This window comes from Clupea harengus, chromosome 9 (genome assembly GCF_900700415.2).
Source record: "Clupea harengus chromosome 9, Ch_v2.0.2, whole genome shotgun sequence".
In the NCBI taxonomy this organism is placed as follows: domain Eukaryota; kingdom Metazoa; phylum Chordata; class Actinopteri; order Clupeiformes; family Clupeidae; genus Clupea; species Clupea harengus.
The window spans coordinates 22,847,512-22,866,186 of record NC_045160.1 but is presented as its reverse complement, the minus strand read 5'-3'; the positions used below and the strand labels follow the sequence as shown (position 1 = coordinate 22,866,186).

General features: G+C 43.2%; 1 protein-coding gene across 1 annotated transcript in view; it reads left to right on the top strand.

Moving 5' to 3' along the window:
• The first annotated feature begins 3,239 nt into the window (after positions 1–3,239).
• The window catches only part of prx (periaxin), a 31,448-nt gene continuing 16,012 nt past the window's right edge, over positions 3,240–18,675 (top strand). The window contains exons 1-6 of the mRNA XM_042708633.1: positions 3,240–3,442; positions 13,022–13,077; positions 13,712–13,819; positions 16,565–16,691; positions 17,965–18,123; positions 18,371–18,564. Of these exons, the coding sequence (XP_042564567.1) occupies positions 16,658–16,691; positions 17,965–18,123; positions 18,371–18,564 (387 nt within the window). The 5' untranslated portion in view covers positions 3,240–3,442; positions 13,022–13,077; positions 13,712–13,819; positions 16,565–16,657. The remainder of the gene's footprint in view (positions 3,443–13,021; positions 13,078–13,711; positions 13,820–16,564; positions 16,692–17,964; positions 18,124–18,370; positions 18,565–18,675) is intronic.

Here is an 18,675-nt window from a genome sequence, read left to right as displayed (position 1 = left end):
CGTGGGATATTCAGAGTCACCTGGACACCTTCCTCCAGTGCAGGTTTGTGGAGAACTTAGGGGGGGGGGGACACACCAATGGAGGGTCACATTTTACTTTCATGGTCTTTATTTTATCATACCACCTGCTTCCAATGAAGAATAGATATAGACTAAGATTTGGGGTTAAGGGTATAGTTAAGTTATGTGTCAGGTTAGGCATTAGTTGACAGGTAGGTGAGGTTAGACATAGTTGACCATTTTGTTTCAGGTTTGTTAAATATTTTCTAAATAGCTGTTATTTTTTTTCATGGACCTTAAAATTTTGAATTCAATTTGAAGATTATAATATTTCATTGACAATTATTTCATTGGGTTGAAGGACCATCTTGTGTGTCGCTGAACACGTGCTTAATGATGCTTACTAGTATTCCTTTGTGGGAATGACAGGTGTCCCATCAAAATAAAATGTCATAATTGTACATAATAGGTCTCTAGCTCTAAACAGCTTTTGTTATTCAACGAATACAGGAGTTTGTGTGGTATATATCTCACCAAGCCTGAAAGGAAGGCTGTTATTTGGTTTGAATTGCAATGGCATTTAATATCATGCCTTTACAGAGGTGTGAAGTGTTTTAATTTACCAGACATGGCAACAAAGCTTGCCCTTTGATAACAGACTGCATCAATTAGCATATTTCAGGTTCAGATTTAATCTCTTGCAACACATGCCCTGTTTGCTCTGTAGTGTTGGTGAGTATGTGTGTTTGTTTCAGACATGTGCTATGTCTAGTATCACCACACTGTTGTGTTCAGGGATGAGTGTGGTCTTGTGGGGAACTTGAGGAGATTTCTCACACATGTCTTCATTAGGTAGCACCTGTCCCACCCTTGGTGACGTCCACCATAAGAGGTCTATCATTCATCTTACTCCTGCTCTCTCTCGCTTCACTTTCTCTGTCTCTCTCTCTGCCTCTCTTTTTGTTTCTCTCTCTCTCACACACACACACACACACACAAACAGAAACACAAACACACACACATTTGTTGTCTCTATCTCTCTGTGTCCTTTTCTCTTCATGTAACTTATCGCCTGTTTCTCAACATCCTCTCTCTCTCTCTTTCTCTTCCTCTCTCTCTTTTTCTCCCTCCCTCTCTGTTTCTCTCTCTCTCTCCCTCCCTCTCTCTCTCTCTTTCTCTTCCTCTCTCTCTCTTTCTCTCTCTCTCCCTCCCTCTCTCCCTCTCTCTCTCTCCCTCCCTTCCCCTCTCCCTCTCCCTCTCTCTTCCTCTTGCTCTCCTCTTGGTGTTCTTGTTTTGACTACAAACACACACTGATGAGTAAGGTGAAGAATCGGAGGGAAACGGATGGGAGATGGTTTGGGTTGACGGTGGATGTAGTGCACCCCTTATCACAAGGATGGCCCTCCTGTGGCGTATCTTCAGTGGTCTGTTACCTTCCCAAGCACAGGTTCAACTACTGGGACGAGAACAGGAAGGATGAGGCTCCAAGTTCCTCACCTCACCTGTTTTTGTCCCCTTTCGCTACAGTATTTTCAGTGGATCACTTTACTTGCTTTGATCTGTCATTTCTCTTCAGCAGGTGTTCATAAACACAATGGCTGGACAGTATGATTGTTTTGGTCCTAGCATCTCTAGCGCACTGCAGCCACAATGAGTGGGTTTAGAATTGTCTTTTTTTCTGTCTTTGGGGGTGAAGCTGAATAGACAAGGCAGATGAAGATCTGGCATGGTTAAAGCGCTACTTGCTCTTTCTTTAGGTACAAGAGACAAGAGAGTGACAAGGCTGACATTCTTCCGAAGTTCCTCGGGTACTTGTATAAGTAATTCAACATCATGTCCTGTGCCATTTGAAATTACTTTTGGGGTGTTGCTGCTCAGCTCAGAATTTTAAAGGTGTCACGAGGCAAGGACCTCCTCCCTCCTTCGCGTGTTGCCCAACCCAGTCCTACCCTCTGCATTAGTTTCCTGGCCTGATTATCTGCTGACGACAGGGGGTTGCTCTGCCCGCTGGGACACCCCCATGTTTGCCAAACCGTCCAGCAACCCCCCCCCTCGCCCTCTCCCACCTAACCTCATCTAACCTCACGCCACCCCCCGGCCTCACCTAAACTGCCCCGTCACCCACTTTCCAGGGTGGGTTCCAGCTCGCCTTCTATTGCCTTCCCGGTTAAATCCCACTTTTTGTGTGCATGGCAGGCAGATGGGCAGAATAAGCACAACGCAAACACCTGGCAGCGGACGCACACAAGCACTCCGGCCTGGACGAGATCTGGAATTCCATTTGCAGCACTGGCCATGGCTTGGCGCTGCCACCTGCAGTCCAGTACCCTGTGATCAGGAACAGGACAGACATCGGCACGTTGGGCACAACCCCAGGAGCTTTGGGTTTCATCCGCCCCCACCCCCGCAACTCACCCCTACCCCACCGACCCCCACCCAACCGGGAACCGTGCCCATCCCCCTTCCCACACCCCGTGGAACCTGATCGAACACGCCCTGGAGATGAGACGGGTTCGGGAACGCAGTGGCGTGTGTGCAGAAGAAGAAAAAAAACTATACAGGTGTTAGGCTTAAAAACAACAGCTGCTGGTGTCCAGAAGTGCCTCATGATTTTTCTCCAAAAATAACACCGCAAGCCTATTTGCAAATTTTTGGTCTCTTTGGACTAAAAATAGCCCCCGTGAAGGCATTCGTCTGGGTCATTCAGAGGGTCTGCAGCTGAGGTTTGTCTCTGTTTTTATCCATTTTTATCTTTTTCTTTTGGCATTCAGCTGTCACTACTCTGAGTCAGCAGAGGAGGGAAACAATGGCTGGAGACTTCAGTAAACCGCTACTTGTTGAATTGCTGAGGCATGTATATAGAGCTGTTTTTGTTTTGTTTTTGTTTGTGTGTGTGAGAGAGAGAGCGAGAGAGAGAGATGGAGAGAGAGAGAGTTTGTGTGTGGTTGCGAGAGAGAGAGAGAGAGAGAGGTCGTGTGTGTGTATGCGAGACAGAGTGAGAGCGTGTGTGTGTATCCTCTCTCTCTTATACACTTACTCAAACACAGAGACACTAGTCCAGTCCAAGTCTGGGCTTTTCCAAACCCTCCCTTCTGCCCTCCGCTCCTCGGCTCCTGCCCCACCTTCTGCCCCCCACTCCTCGTCTCCTACCCCACCTCTCGGCACACCGTATATGGGGCATCCCCCGGCGGCTCGACCAATTGGCTCACTGACCGCCTCCCCCCGTGGATGTCATGGCACTTGTTTAGGTGTCCCAGCTAAGTGAGAGCCCAGCCTGGGGTTAGTCTGCCTGTACACTGGGGGGGGAGAGGACTAAGAGTGAACGAGTGAACGAGTGAACGAGTGGACGAGCGGACGAGTGGAACGCCACAGATTTAAGACACTGACGCTGGAGACGAGAGCTCAGTGAGAGAGCTGGGAAGAGAAACTGGGCAAAAGACAGGTAGGAGAGGGGTGTTGTGTGGACGGGGGTGTTGTGAGACAGGTAGGAGAGGGGTGTGGTGTGTACGGCGGGGGTGTCAGTGGGGGGGGGGGGCATCTAGAGGGGCATTAGTGGACATCTTTGAGGGTAGATGTCTCTTTGAGTGGATCTAGTGGCTGTTGGGTCTGTGTCACTTTGTAGAGTGACAGGACTAGTTGTTGTCTTGAGGCAAAACATTAAGTTACTGTAGTGCATGATCCTTTTTATTAATATGTATGGATTTCTAGGGCTCAGACATCTTTCTGTATGATACCATTACAATATGTGTTATACTGATATGAAGAAACAGCTCAAGTTATTCCACTCTGTCGTCATTGCTCAAAGTTGAATTGTCTGATCGCTTATGATGAAGGTAGGATGTCCCCACTCCATAATCTTGGCTTGCCTTCATTTCTTATGAAACTTAATCCTCGACCTTTGTAACCTGCCACAAGTAATCCCGAAATGCTACGTTATCTAGCTATGATGGGAGGGAGCTCACAGCGGGACTGGGCGCTTACTGTCAAATGCACTGAAGCCTTGCAATTCAGTCATAACACAGGAAAGCCTTGACACCGGCGGCAACATGACATAATTTGTCGATGCGTGACACCTTGTTTCGAGAGCGCAGGAGTACCATGTGTGCTGGAGCTTTGGCATACACCATGTCTAGCTGGTCCAGATTCCATCAGTGAGGTGTGTGTGTGTGTGTGTGTGTGTGTGTGTGTGTGTGTGTGTGTGTGTGTGTGTGTGTGTGTGTGTGTGTGTGTGTGTGTGTGTGTGTGTGTGTGTGTGTGTGTGCGTGCACGTGTGTGTTTATTTCCAACTCCCTGTATTTATTTTACACAACAGCTGTTGGCTGTGGGTCATGGGATCTGCCTGTCCTGTGCTGTGGAGGGCTAGCTTCAGCTAGCGGCACGCTCTGCTAAAGTGAAGGGCACGGTGCACGCAGAAGACACTGAGGTGTATTTTAAGTGGGGGCGACAGTGGTACAGTGGTAGAGAAGTCGTTTAGTAATCAGAAGGTTGCTAGTTCGATTCCCTGTCGAAGTGTCCTTGAGCAAGACACTGAACCCCTAATTGCTCCTGATGTGCAGTGTGCCATCAGTGTAAATGTAAAAAATGTGTATACATTGTAAGTCGCACATATGTAAGTCGCTTTGGATAAAAGCGTCTGCTAAATGTAAATGTAAGTGTGGCGTGAAAGCAGAGTGAAAGTATTCCTTTCCCGACAGCAAATTTTCTGCACAAATGACTGTGAGGATAAAGGTGATAAAGTCAATATGTGGGATTACGTAATGTGGGATTACATAATGTTCAAATTATTTTGGACAGATATGTCACAGTGGAATGATGACAGATTTTTGTTCACGGAGCACATTTTCACGCAATCAAATTATGTAACGCCCGGTCAGTTACGGCTGACGGGAGAATGGCAGCTCATACTTGAAAGTTAAGATGATGTTTGTTGATGCTGAAGCCAAATTTAGCACGGCATTTACAGAATCTCTCAAATGTGTTCAGTGGGCTCTGAATGAGTATAGCTTGATGGAGCTCACTGATCAGCTGTAACCAGGAATTTACCATAAAGGTTTCAGAGAAGGTGAGATTGTAAATGCAGAGCTTTGTGACATTAAAGATGCTTGCTTCAGACAAGGACAGATTAGAGGGTGGAAGTAAACAGTTTAATTAATGGTTCAAATGAATGGTTAAAACTCTTCAGTTCTCATCACTCATCAGTTTTGCAGACATATGTCAGCCATAATATTCAGAATCCCTGCCCATATCTCCAGGATGAGTCTAGATTTGTAGTTATCTGTTTTGGTAAGAGGGTGGCCTTCTTCCCAAGCTTAATTCCTGTCATATAACATGTGTGTGTGTGTGTGTGTGTGTGTGTGTGTGTGTGTGTGTGTGTGTGTGAGAGTGATCGCTGTGGCATTCCTCCGGAGGCTTGGTCATCAGACACGTTAACGGGATACCATCATTCCCGAGCTGGAGATAGTCATGGGGGGGGGGGGACAAGGACTGAAAACCGGGCGGCGGTCCTGAAGGTTGAGAAACCAGCCGTGTTGATGGGCTAAAGATAGCCAGTGATGCCATTGAAGAACGCCTCATAGTGACCCCCGCTCCCGCTCAAAAGCCTGGCCAGAGTGTTGAAATAGCACTGCTCAGGGACGTACGCACTCATACAAGGATTTAAAGTGGATGTCAATGCATAGTGGTAGTTCCCATTGTGTTAGATCAGGGAGCTATTCAACTTGCCTTAACCTAAATATATTCAGACTATGTAAGCACCCACATATAAGGCCACTGAACTGAAGAAAGAGAGGGTGGCAACACACAGCTCTCCTGTAGTATTTGCCACAGGTGCTTTATGGTGTGAGAGAGAGGATCAAGTTATAGTATTCTGACGAGTAGTTATCAGGTATGTTTTTAGTCAGTCCAGTAAACTACATGGTGCATCTTAACAGACACATGGAGAATTCATGATAGTTCACTATCTGAATAACAAGAAAGCATTACCACCGAATATGTTTTTCTCTATCTTCTGACCAGTCAGAACATGTCAATCTTTGAAATCTTTTAAGAGGCAATCAGTTTTGTTTTATTGACTGGTCGCACATTTAGCAAAGACAAAACACTTGAGGAGCAGAAGATGTTTGTGACGAGTTTCAGTGTTAGATATCTATTTTGATAGAAAAACAGTCTCAGTTTCCTGTTTATCTAAAGGCATTTCCTGACGGGCGCATCATACCCATAGGAGGGGCAATATTCTCCATCAGTGCTTTTCCCATGACAAGAAGTTTTTTTCATGAGTGAAAGAGAGAGGAGACAAAGAGGGAGAGGGAGAGAGACAGAGAGAGAGAGAGAGAAAGAGAGAGAGAGAGAGAGAGAGAGAGAAGGGAACAGATCACTACATTCCCAGACATCTGCCTCTCTGCTGCCTCACACTGAGGTCCTCTCTGTGGAGGCGTGTGAACACAGCTGGATGTCTCCTCTATAGTCTCTACCATGAGGCGACTGAGCTTTCCCATGCAGCATCTGTCCCACCTCAGTCCAGCCAGAAGTCATGAGGAATTATTTCCATCACTGATAAAGACAACACACCTCAACAACAGCCTCCTGTTCTGGGCGCTTCACCGAGATGACTCGACCAAACGAGGGAATCCGGTAACATATCTCTCATTTCTCTGTAGTGTCTGCTCTGACTTGGATTGTTGGAGAATTCCAGAAGGACTTTAACAACTTTTTCTACTAGTTGTTAGTGCATCACAGCTGACATGCTTTTTTTTTTTTTTTTAAATGCCAATTTTACTTCCTTTACTTTGACAGACGTGTCATATTGTTTGTGACAACACATATTAAGTGTAATACTCACTGTACAGATTGTGTGAGAGTTATCTGATTTTCTACTGGTGGTCACACCTTTGGTGTGTGTGCGTCCCGTGTTAAACAGTGTGGTCTTGTGCTAAAGTTCACGCTATGCTACAGGTCAGCTCTGTGGATGCTACTCGGTCTCAGGGCCCTTTCCTGGGAATGCCAGCTATTCCGAGGAGGTCTTTCCCCTCTTTGTCTTCACATAAACAGTGAATTCACAACCAGCTAGCACTGACCTTTACAAAGGGGCTGCTGTGAGATTGTTTTTGGAAAGGCATTCAGAGTTTAAAAGAACTTTTCTAAATCAGTGTCCAGCAGCATAGCAAGGTTGTGGACTTTCTGGTTTTTAATGGTCTCTATAAAAAAAACTTCTGTCAGCAGCTCAAAGAGTTTGGCTGCAATATGGCTTACGGATGGATAAATATGGATAAATCATCAGTCATCTCCGACTATGGATCCACAATCCATCCTCCACAATCCGCAAATCAACGGCTTCACAATACTCCACTGAAGCAGAGGGGAAATGTCTTCATTATGTTATTAAGTCTTGGGCATCTTTTAATTTGATTAAGTGTGGGAAAATTACTGACAACTCAAATGTCCATTTAATTTGCCATTCTTGTTGTCTGCACTATAACATATTTTCAATCTCAGCAAAGTACCACTAGTTGAAACCCTATTTAACAAATGTTCAAAACACCGTTAAATTTGCTCAGTTGAGTATTTTTTGTTCATAAAACAGACCATCTATTCATTTCAGAGGCCATCTTTGAAAGCTTGAATGATGTGCTGGTTGCAAACAGCAACTGCTTCCGTCTGCATTATTGATCAAATCTGCGTTGACAGTCTTCTTGGTTGTTTTCAACATCAAAGTGTATGGTCACTGACATCAAAACTGCCTCAAATGAAGACTTCAGGATCTGGGTTTGAGATTGAGACTAAACCATGACTTAACATTAAACTGGTTTACCTTTACTGACAGTCTCCCACATCATATCTGAAGGAGCAGAATGCTCACGGGGAACCTGATTGACATTGACGACCTTCATTACAATGGGAGCTAAAGAAAACACTCAAATACATCTTACGCCTGTAATTGATTTAACAGCTATGGATCGATCAATAGAAGAAGGAATCAGACACCCCCATCACTTTATTTACTATTACTAGTCGTTAACTCCTATTCCGGGTTTGACACGGAACGTGGCATTGTTAGGCAATGTCCATTCTATAACTTTTAATTCTAGGGTTCTTATGCTTCATAATTCTATGAAGTCTGGTCTGATTGGATAACGCGGTGGGACCACAAATGACCACAGTTGACAGGGGACCTCCACTTTCCTAGAGGTTCTTTATTGGTCTTGTGACTCTATTGAATCAGCGGCTACTACATTAAGCCTACAGGCTCTCTCTGTGGTGTCCGCTGCGGCCTATCTGTGAGCCCCCAATGTTTAAGTATGTATGACACGAGACAGTGCTACTGGACAGTGACAGTGGACACATAGGCAGTGCATTGTTTCATTTAGTACCAGGGCGTTAGGAAGCACATTTTTAATTGGAGAATGCAAACATGGAAGTGGTGTTTCTATGCGCATATGAATAAAGTAGGGGAGCATTTCAGTGTTTTTTCGTCAGGCCTGTAGAGTTTACTCAGCGCTGGAAAAGAGCCACGGCCAAAAATAGGCAGAGTTAAGCTACACATTCCTCGTTCTTCTTAAGCCAGCGAGACCTTCCCAGAGGAATCAAACCCATTTGTGTGCTCTGAGACCGGAGTTAAACACTCACTCTCTCTTTCTCTCTCACACACACACACACAGACACAGACACATACACACACACACACACACACACACACACACACACACATATACACACATACACACCACACACTCTTTTTGTCTGTATGTGTGTGTGTGTGTATGTCTGTGTGCACTTGTTATCTAATCCAATAGTGCACAAATGTAATTCTGGCAAACGCACAAGGCTATGGCAATGTCTGGGCTGGGATATATGAATGACCTCAATGAGCCCACCACACTACAATCCATAACTTAATATTTTGTAATGCAATTTCTAAACAGGACAAGTGAGTCTGTCTATTAATTACTATATTATGAGAAAGACAATGCACTTATGTAAGCCACTAATGCTGACCCTCTCCTCTGACAGGTCAGAGTGCATAGGTCACAGGTCAGACCGTAGCCTGTAGGTCCAGCCTGAATTCCAAAGAGCACAAAGCTTTTGCTGCAGCCAGACTACCTTAGTGCTGAGATCTCTGTATTATATTAAGCTGACGTTACTGACATTACAAAATACCCACTTTCACATAACAGAGTATTTTGAGAGATATAGATTTTAGATAAGGGTTAGCAACAACAATTTCCTGGGTGTACAAGGTTTTTTATTGTTTGCCACTCACACATTCTGGTCTCTATCCAGATAGCAGTCAACATAGGAACGGGTGTGGCCCTCTTCTGGCCCAGCCGTGTACCGGGTCAGGCGAAGATCCACTTCAAAGTCAGCTGCTGTGCAGGTGTTCGCCAGGAAAACCTCAAACAGGATTTTAGTTTTGCTACACAGATAATACTCGACTCTGAGTCTGGACCCGTTTGGTAATTGCCTTCAAAGCAATATATACCACAATCACTTACAACGTTCCAAACACTCTTGATACATCCGTATCAAAACCGTAAGCGTGAAAGTGTACGTTTTTTTGTATACACGTTTGTTCATGAGGCCCAAGATCCATTTGGTGATTGCCTTCAGAGCAAGACATACCTGAATCACTTAAAACTAAATATTTGTGATCTGGCCCCTGAATCCCATCTGGGCCTGACCCACTTCCACATCCAGCTGCTTACGAGCACTGCCTGTTTACCACCCTATTAATGACATAGTATGGCCTCGCCCTAGAAACTCTCTACTCTGGCATGACGAAGGCCTCCAGATCAGGGCTGGATTCAGGTACCACGGCCAACTAACACGGGGATAGGAGTTTAGAGAAGCAGGCTCGTGACTGAAAGGTCGCCGGTTCGATTGCCTGAGAAAAATGTGGGTGGGGTGAGTGAATGAACAGCGCTTTCCCCTCCCGCAGTATCCACAGCTGAGGTGCCCTTGAGCAAGGGGTCTGACCCCTACTGCTGCCTGGGCACCTGACCCCTACTGCTCCAGGTGTTTGTGTGTGCTCATTGGTCCTAGTGTGTGTGTGTGTGTGTGCGCGCTCCTTGGTCCTAGTGTGTGTGTGTGTGTGCTCATTGGTCCTGATGTGTGTATGTGTGCTCATTGGTCCTGGTGTGTGTGTGTGTGTGTGCTCATTAGTCCTATTGTGTGTGTGTGTGTGTGTGTGTGTGAGTTCACTGCTCACAGATGGAGCAAATGCAGAGGCAAGTGTGTGTACCATACTAGCAATTCTAAATCGAATGCTATTGCTAATGCTAGTAGTAGCTGACTTGGAGAAGGATCTGCCCAGACTTGCACCAGATCGGGGCCACATCGTTAACACATCCAGCCTGCTGATGTGGATGCCTGCTTTTTAAGCAGGACAGAAAGCACAGCAGCGGGCGGCACAGATGTGGGTCAGGGCCAGGCGCTATATAAAGCACTCAGGTTCAGCTATGAGGAGCACATTCCCCCGACCTACCCTCCCACACACACACAACCTCCCTGCTCTGGGCAGCGCAGTGCAGCGCAGCACCGCAGCTGTCCCCTTCACTCACAGAGGGCGTGAGTCCTGGCCATCAAAGCCCTCTTTGCCAACCCCCCGAACCCCCCTCCGCTGTGAGCTATCCCAGTGGCTGTCACTCTACACTGACAAACAAGACTGGAGGAGAATAGCTCTGTTACCCTGAACTATGTGAAAAGTCATAATGGGTCTATGGCTGTTGTGTTTATCTGCATTGTGATGAGTGTGTAGCGTGTAGTGTGTAGTGTGTAGTGTGTAGTGTCTAGTGTGTAGTGTGTAGTGTGTAGTGTGTAGTGTGTAGTGTGTAGTGTGATGAGTGTGTAGTGAGCTGTTTTTGTGCAGTACCCTATAGCGTGCTGTGAATTAGAATGTGCCAGAGTGACGCTGGCTGACCAATCCTAGTCCGCATAAATCTCTTGGCTCTTTAGCAAGTCCCCCGCTTGTCAGGTGTCATGGCAGATAAGCTCACGGATGTAGAGCTATTAACTAGTTTCTTGGCAATATTGATCCAAAATAAACTGAAATCAATCAGCACAGAGCGTGGAGCACCTAAGGGAGGATAAAAAGGATAACCAACAACCAGATAGAATTGTTGATGCATTTCATTATGTTTTTATGTAAGTTATGTCTCTAAACTGAAGTTATCTCAAAAATATTCCTCACATACCCAGAATACCTTTTGTAATTCCTTTTCCAGGAATTCAGCACCTTTAACAAGAATAAGCTCACTATCAAGCGTCCACTCAACCATATATCTATATATCTATAAAATGCACAACAAGCAAATTACTTTGAGCCCTTTAATTTTTTTTCCTAAAAAAAACAAAAAAACATTTCATTTTCAAGAGTCACCTCAATCCTATGCTTTATGTGAATTTAACTGGAATTACTGGTCCACCCTCAAACATCCTACCAACCTGCCCAGACCCTCTTCTGTCAGGCAGCGGAGAAACATGTTTATCTTTTGATCAGTGTTTGCGCCACTCTGCTCAGCAGGTTGCAGGTCGGCCACAGAAAGGTGTCAGCAGGGCCGACCCGCGGGCCGCCGCGGCGCTGCCAGTAATGTGTTCTTGTGACTCTCTTGCCGGGACATCGGACACCTCAGCCTGGTGCGGAATGACGGGGTGCGCTGACATGGAATACTGTACAGTCTCTCCATGCCTGATAGAAACCTGATCTTGTGCCACCAGGAGGGTGGGGTGTTTGAATTCCTTCAACCCCACGCCCCCCACCCCCACCCTGTTCCCCGGCACCGCTACCCCCAGACCACAGTGCAGTGGACTGAACAGGGAACCAGCATGTTTCCTTTTCTCCCTCTTTCTCTATCCCTCTCTCCTCTCTCTTTCTCTCCTTTTCTCATCTCAGTAAAGACAGGCATCTTTCCTTCTCTCCCGCTTTCTCTATCCCTTTCTCCTCTCTCTTTCTCTCCTTTTCTCATCTCAGTAAAGACAGGCATGTTTCCTTCTCTCCCTCTTTCTCTGTCCCTCTCTTCTCTCTCTTTCTCTCCCTCCCTTCTCTAAGTAAAGACAGGCATCTCTCTCCTTCTCTCCTTTTTTCTCTCTCCCTCTCTCCCTGCATCTCTCTCTCTATCTCTCTCTCTCTCTCCACTCAGTAAATTCATATATGTGTCAAGAGGGGAAACTGATCACGGAAAGAATGTTGAAAGTGCCATTCCAGTGCACCCAAGACTGTGGGTATCAGTCAGTGATACAGTGATTTACGTCATTCGTCTCCATGTGCTGGGTCATCTTAAGAAACAAACTATAATACAATAATAATAATAGTAATATAATATAACATAATATAAATAATTCAATATAAATAATATAATATAATATGATAATAATATAAACCAACACACACATTACACGGTGCAGGAAACAAGAAACAAACTATAATACAATAATTATAATAGTAATAGTAATATAGTATAATATAAATAATATGATTAATATAATATAATAATAATATAAACAAACAATCACATTACACGGTGGAGGAAATAGACCCCCAGGATTCCATTATCTTATTTAATTAGGCCTGGCTGCTTGTGTCCTCCCCTTGAGTGTTTACTCTCCATCCGCACGCATGGCGGAGCAGATGTCAAGGGGAGAACCTGTGAGTGTCTGCCTGAACAGGATCTCATTGGTATTTAAGAGCCGAACCGTCTGGATAAATCATTCAGGGTCCTTAAAGTAATGAGTGTGAACAGGAAGGGTGTTGATCTGATTATACAGGTCTGATTATATTTACAGCAGGACATCAGGTGTGAGGGAAACTACCCTGCCTCTATAATATGATCAATCTACCGGTGCTTGTTTTTGTTTTGTTATTTCTGCTAGTGTTATACTTAAGTGCTAGTATTAAAGTATTGTATAAGTGTTCCGGAGGTGTCAAGGTCTGCTGTATCTCCCGGTGGTAAACTCATTCGGGCTGTTGAGACTGCTTTTAGGATTCTGCCTCGGCCAGACTAATAAGGATGTAAATCTGTTGTGTTTTCAGACTCTGACAGAGAATTGGAAGAGAGTCATGCTTTTTCACAGACAAGGGAACCAGCTGTAAGTATCAACAGGAAAAGCCTGAGCTTTTCAGTGATATTAATAATTACAGTACAAACTAATGTGTGCGTGACACTTATATCTGCCAAAACATCCTGGTTAAGGTTGCATACCTTTACGGACCTACTGTTCAACTCACAGTGCCTTCAGATATACCTATATTCATTTGAGTTGTCCTCTAAACAAGGGGGTCCTTAAACTGAAAACCAGTCCCTGAATTTCTACCTTCAGTTACAGTGAAAACAAAGCAGACCAAAGCTGACAAACCATTTATCAGTTTGTATTGTGTTATATTGTACAACATTCCAGTTCTCTCAGAAACCAACAATCCCTCCAATTCCTTCAATTATACTTGCATTGCTCTTACATGTTCCTATGGTCCATACAAAACCTTTTATTGTGTTTAAGGTTGTCCTTAATTTGAAACCATAGCCCTTTAATTTCTAAGCGTTATAAGTGTGGCTACTGACCCCTAATATCTCAGCATTCATGCAAACGTCTACTTAATGTGACTTCCTTCACTTAAAGATTTCTGTTTCATAGTGTTTATACTATACAACTAAACGTAACCTGTCCCTTTCTTTTCTTAATTTAATAACATAAACTTAAACCAAACCTCTACCTGCCCGTACAGGTAAAAGACAAAAGGCGGTCTCCCCCCTCAGACAGGCCTCCGTCGGTCCCCCACCTCAGCCCCCACCACAGCCTCTGCGCTGAGGAGCAGGAGAGTCCGGAGAGAGTGGTGAGTCTCTGACATATCACACTACACAACACTAGACTCATACATACATACACATATCACACTACACAACACTAGACTAATACATACATACACATCCACCACAGCCTGTGCGCTGAGGAGCAGGAGAGTCCGGAGAGAGTGGTGAGTCTCTGACATATCACACTACACAACACTAGACTAATACACACATACACATATCACACTACACAACACTAGACTAATACATACATACACATATGACACTACACAACACTAGACTAATACATACATACACATATGACACTACACAACACTAGACTAATACACACATACACATATCACACTACACAACACTAGACTAATACATACATACACATATGACACTACACAACACTAGACTAATACATACATACACATATGACACTACACAACACTAGACTAATACATACATACACATCCACCACAGCCTCTGTGCTGAGGAGCAGGAGAGTCCAGAGTGGTGAGTCTCTGACATACAGACAGCCATCACACTACAACACTAGACAAATACATACATACACATCCATAGACATATACATATACACTTACATATACATATACAGTACATATACTGTACACATACACATCCTTCTACATATACATTTACATATACCTATACATACACATATACATATACATATACATATACAGTACATATACATATACATACACACTTACATATAAATATGCACATATACTGTATATCCATATCCATATGTACATCCATGCACATAACATATACATCTACAACTGGTAAATGTTGACTAAATGTGAGTCGGAATGATTTAACATTAATGGCATTTGGATTTTGACTGCAACCAATCCAAACAAAATAATAAAGAAAGAAATAACGAGGCAACAGCTGCAGTGGGTAAGGGTAAGACAGACACTCAGACAGGCTTCTTTCCTGGTGCTAAGTGATGGATTCACACACAGTTCTGACTGACTGCTAAATGCTAATTCATGTCTGTTCAGAGTGTCTGTCACTGGCTAACAGGCTAATGTGAGGTTCAAAGAGGGCCAGTGGCAGGAGCAGTTGCCTTTCAAAGACAGCAGGAGAGAGTGACAGACACAAAGCACAAAAAAAGTGTAGATCATTTTTGGTTTCTTTAAAAAAAAATACCAAATGTAGAACTGGTGCAATCTTTAAAATGTACAATTTAAGATCATTTCAATCACCATTTAAGATAACTGGACATCGTATTGTGAAGTAAAATGCAAAACACATAAATGCAAAATGCATAAATACAGCAGCCCCCATATCCACTGATTTGGTATCCACGGTTTCAGTTATCCGTGGTTCACTGCGGCCTGAAATTTTTAAGAGGAAAATTCCTTTCCGCACCATCACACTTAACCCTCCTATTATGTTTGGGGTCAATTTGACCCCATTCAATGTTTAACGTCTCTAAATAAATGTTTGACATAATTTTTTTTGCTTCATATTTAATGACTTTTCCTAATTTAATGGGGACAACTGGGTAAAGACAAAATTAACATGATGATATGTTTTCAATGTCCTGTACACATACTTTACACATAGGTGTTGTTTGGGGTCAATTTGACCCCAGGCTGTTTTAAATGTATAAAATATATAAGAAATATCAACTTTTTTCATCACATTGTTACTTTTCTTGATAAAAGAAATAGTTTTTTATTCCAAATGTTATAGATAACAACAATATGTACTTAGAAATAATATGAAGCCATAAAAACACCAGAAGGATATTTATTTCCAATTGTAGGTCAATCAGTGAGATTTTATGGGGATCTGCATATTTCTCCATAGTCGCGTAACATGTATTCTAGATGTATAAAGGGGGTGGGTGGGGGTATGGTTTTATTTTTAAGGGCTATTTAGGTAGTCAACAAACAAACCTAAAGTACCTGACACAAAAACTTGGGTAAAAAAAAGAATTATAATAATTTTTTGGAGGTTTAAATTGCTGGGGTCAAATTGACCCCAAGCATAATAGATGTGGGTAAAATTTGAACATAATAGGAGGGTTAATAAGTCATGTCTGTAACTCATTACTCATGTCTTTAAGCACATCTCATTTCTCATGTATGTCTGTCCCTGACTCCACCATCCTCATTGCCTTCCTTCCTTCCTCCCTCCTCACGGTTTTATCAAAAGGAGGGGCTTTGACGTGTAGCGAAAGAAAGGAAGGAAGGGAGGTAAAGAATTGATATGTACCCCACAAAGCGCTCAAGTGAAGCTGAATTGATATGTACCCCACAAAGCGCTCAAGTGAAGCTGAATTGATATGTACCCCACAAAGCGCTCAAGTGAAGCTGAATTGATATGTACCCCACAAAGCGCTCAAGTGAAGCTGAATTGATATGTACCCCACAAAGTGCTCAAGTGAAGCTGAATTGATATGTAACACACAAAGTGCCCAAGTGTAGCTGGCAGTTCGTCAAAGCCAAAGAGAAGTGAAAATATACGATTCTAGACTTGATACAGAAAGAAAGAAAATTGTATATCATAGGTATGTGTGTACCAGGAAAACAAGTTATTTATGGTGTTCATTACTATCTGTGGTTTCAGCTATCCACAGTAAGTCTTGGAACATATCCCCTGTGGATACAAGGGCCTTACTGTGATATGAACACTGTCAATGATGTCAGCTACAGCACACGTGTTAGCGTGGACAACATCAAGGGTGGCTTGAGAAATCCCACACTGAAGCTGCTATAACCATCCTTTTCTCACCTGAGTTTCAGGTACAGAAAGAGAAACTCCATGCAGAGCTGAAACAGGTGTTAAGTCTGAAGAGAAGCCAACTGAGAGAGACGTCTCATTCTACCCAAACAGAGATGGACAGTCCACCCCAGAAAAGTGCCGCAGAGGTACGTAAAAATATAGAAGTACAAAATATAGAGATGGCATATAGCTATAGAAAATCATCTTCATCAAAACAGCTTAAGGAATACCTGATCACCATAGCATGCCACTGGGAGTGACAGAGTTCCTCAAGAAAATGTGCTACTAAATGTTACTGCTGTTGCATCCATAGCTGTCTTTACAGTCTCATATACAGTACATAGACCACGTAGACGCTTTCTCATATAGATAGAGCACGTAGACGCTTTCTCATATAGATAGAGCACGTAGACGCTTTCTCATATAGATAGAGCACATAGATGCTTTCTCATATACATAGAGCACATAGATGCTTTCTCATATACATAGAGCACGTAGACGCTTGACAGAAACACAATTGTCACTGGTACTTTTTAGGGTTCCATAATCAGCAACTAAGTAATACTCCATAGTTAACCTTCCGTGTCATGAAAAGTCAAAGGAATCAGAAACATTCCTTCCTGCTTTGCATGAAAACTAAAAGGAAGGAGTGGATACCCACCCAGTTAGCTGGTAATTTTAACATCACCGACAGCATCTTTGACCTGAGCCTTTTGGCGGGTTAGTCAAGAAATAATAAATACTAACCAAGCCTTCAATGCCTGTCAGTATTACATATTTACTCACAGTCCTTAAAAGCAGAGTCCGCAATTCTGTTTCGTACCTTTAAGCATAGTTCTAGGACATACCTTTAAGCATAGTTCTAGGACATAGCTTTAAGCATAGTTCTAGGACATACCTTTAAGCATAGTTCTAGGACATACCTTTAAGCATAGTTCTAGGACATACCTTTAAGCATAGTTCTAGGACATACCTTTAAGCATGGTTCTAGGACATACCTTTAAGCATAGCTCTAGGACATACCTTTAAGCATAGTTCTAGGACATAGCTTTAAGCATAGTTCTAGGACATACCTTTAAGCATAGTTCTAGGACATACCTTTAAGCATGGTTTTAGGACATACCTTTAAGCATACTTCTAGGACATACCTTTAAGCATAGTTCTAGGATATACCTTTAGGCATAGTTCTAGGACATAGCTCAATATATCCCTACTCCTTCTGCCACACATATTGTTTTGGCGCTATTCAAAATAAATAAAAAATTGAATATCACATGCCACCAAGGACAAAACTGAAATACAATTTGATAGCACTGTGTTATCCTAGTTAAAATAGGACACTACAATATAAGACTAACTTATTAAACTTAAAGTGTTAGGACAGCTGCATTTGATGTGGCATGTGGTTATGACCATCCGTAGGAGGAGAAGCCAACCTCTGAGCTGGTTGAGGTCGTTGTGGAAACGGAAGCTGAAGCAGGAGCCAGTGGATACAGTGTGATAGGTGGAGAGACTGGTATCTTTGTCAAGGAAGTTCTGAGGGATTCTCCGGCAGCTAAACATTTGAGCCTCCAGCAGGGTAAATACAAAGTTAGCGTGCTTGATAAACTGTACCAGGAATAAACAATAAGGATTATGGTTATAGAGGGCAATGTGAAAAAGTTCCAGTTTGATAACTCCATTATACATAGTGTGATAATAAGGAACATTCAAGGAAGAAATTAAAATATGAAGGAAAATAATAACCTTAAGGTGTCTCCCAAAGAGAGTCACACTATATTTTGAAACAATTTAAAGATGTTGTTAATAACTCTTTTTTCCCACAGGTGATCAGCTGCTCAGTGCTAGAGTCTACTTCGACAATGTGAGATATGAGGATGCGCTCAAGATTTTGCAGTGTGCAGAACCTTATAAAGTCTCTTTCTTCCTGAAGCGGACGATACCTCGCAATGAAGTCACTGTGTATCCAGGGGCAACCAGTGTTGACCTCAAAGGACCCAAAGCCAAATTGCCCAAAATGGTACACTGACGTGCTTAACTACATGCTTGGCTTTATTTTTTTGTTTTGTTATTGTTGTTATTGTTGACATCAATAAATACAAGGGTTTGACTAGAACTTGTGTATATATTT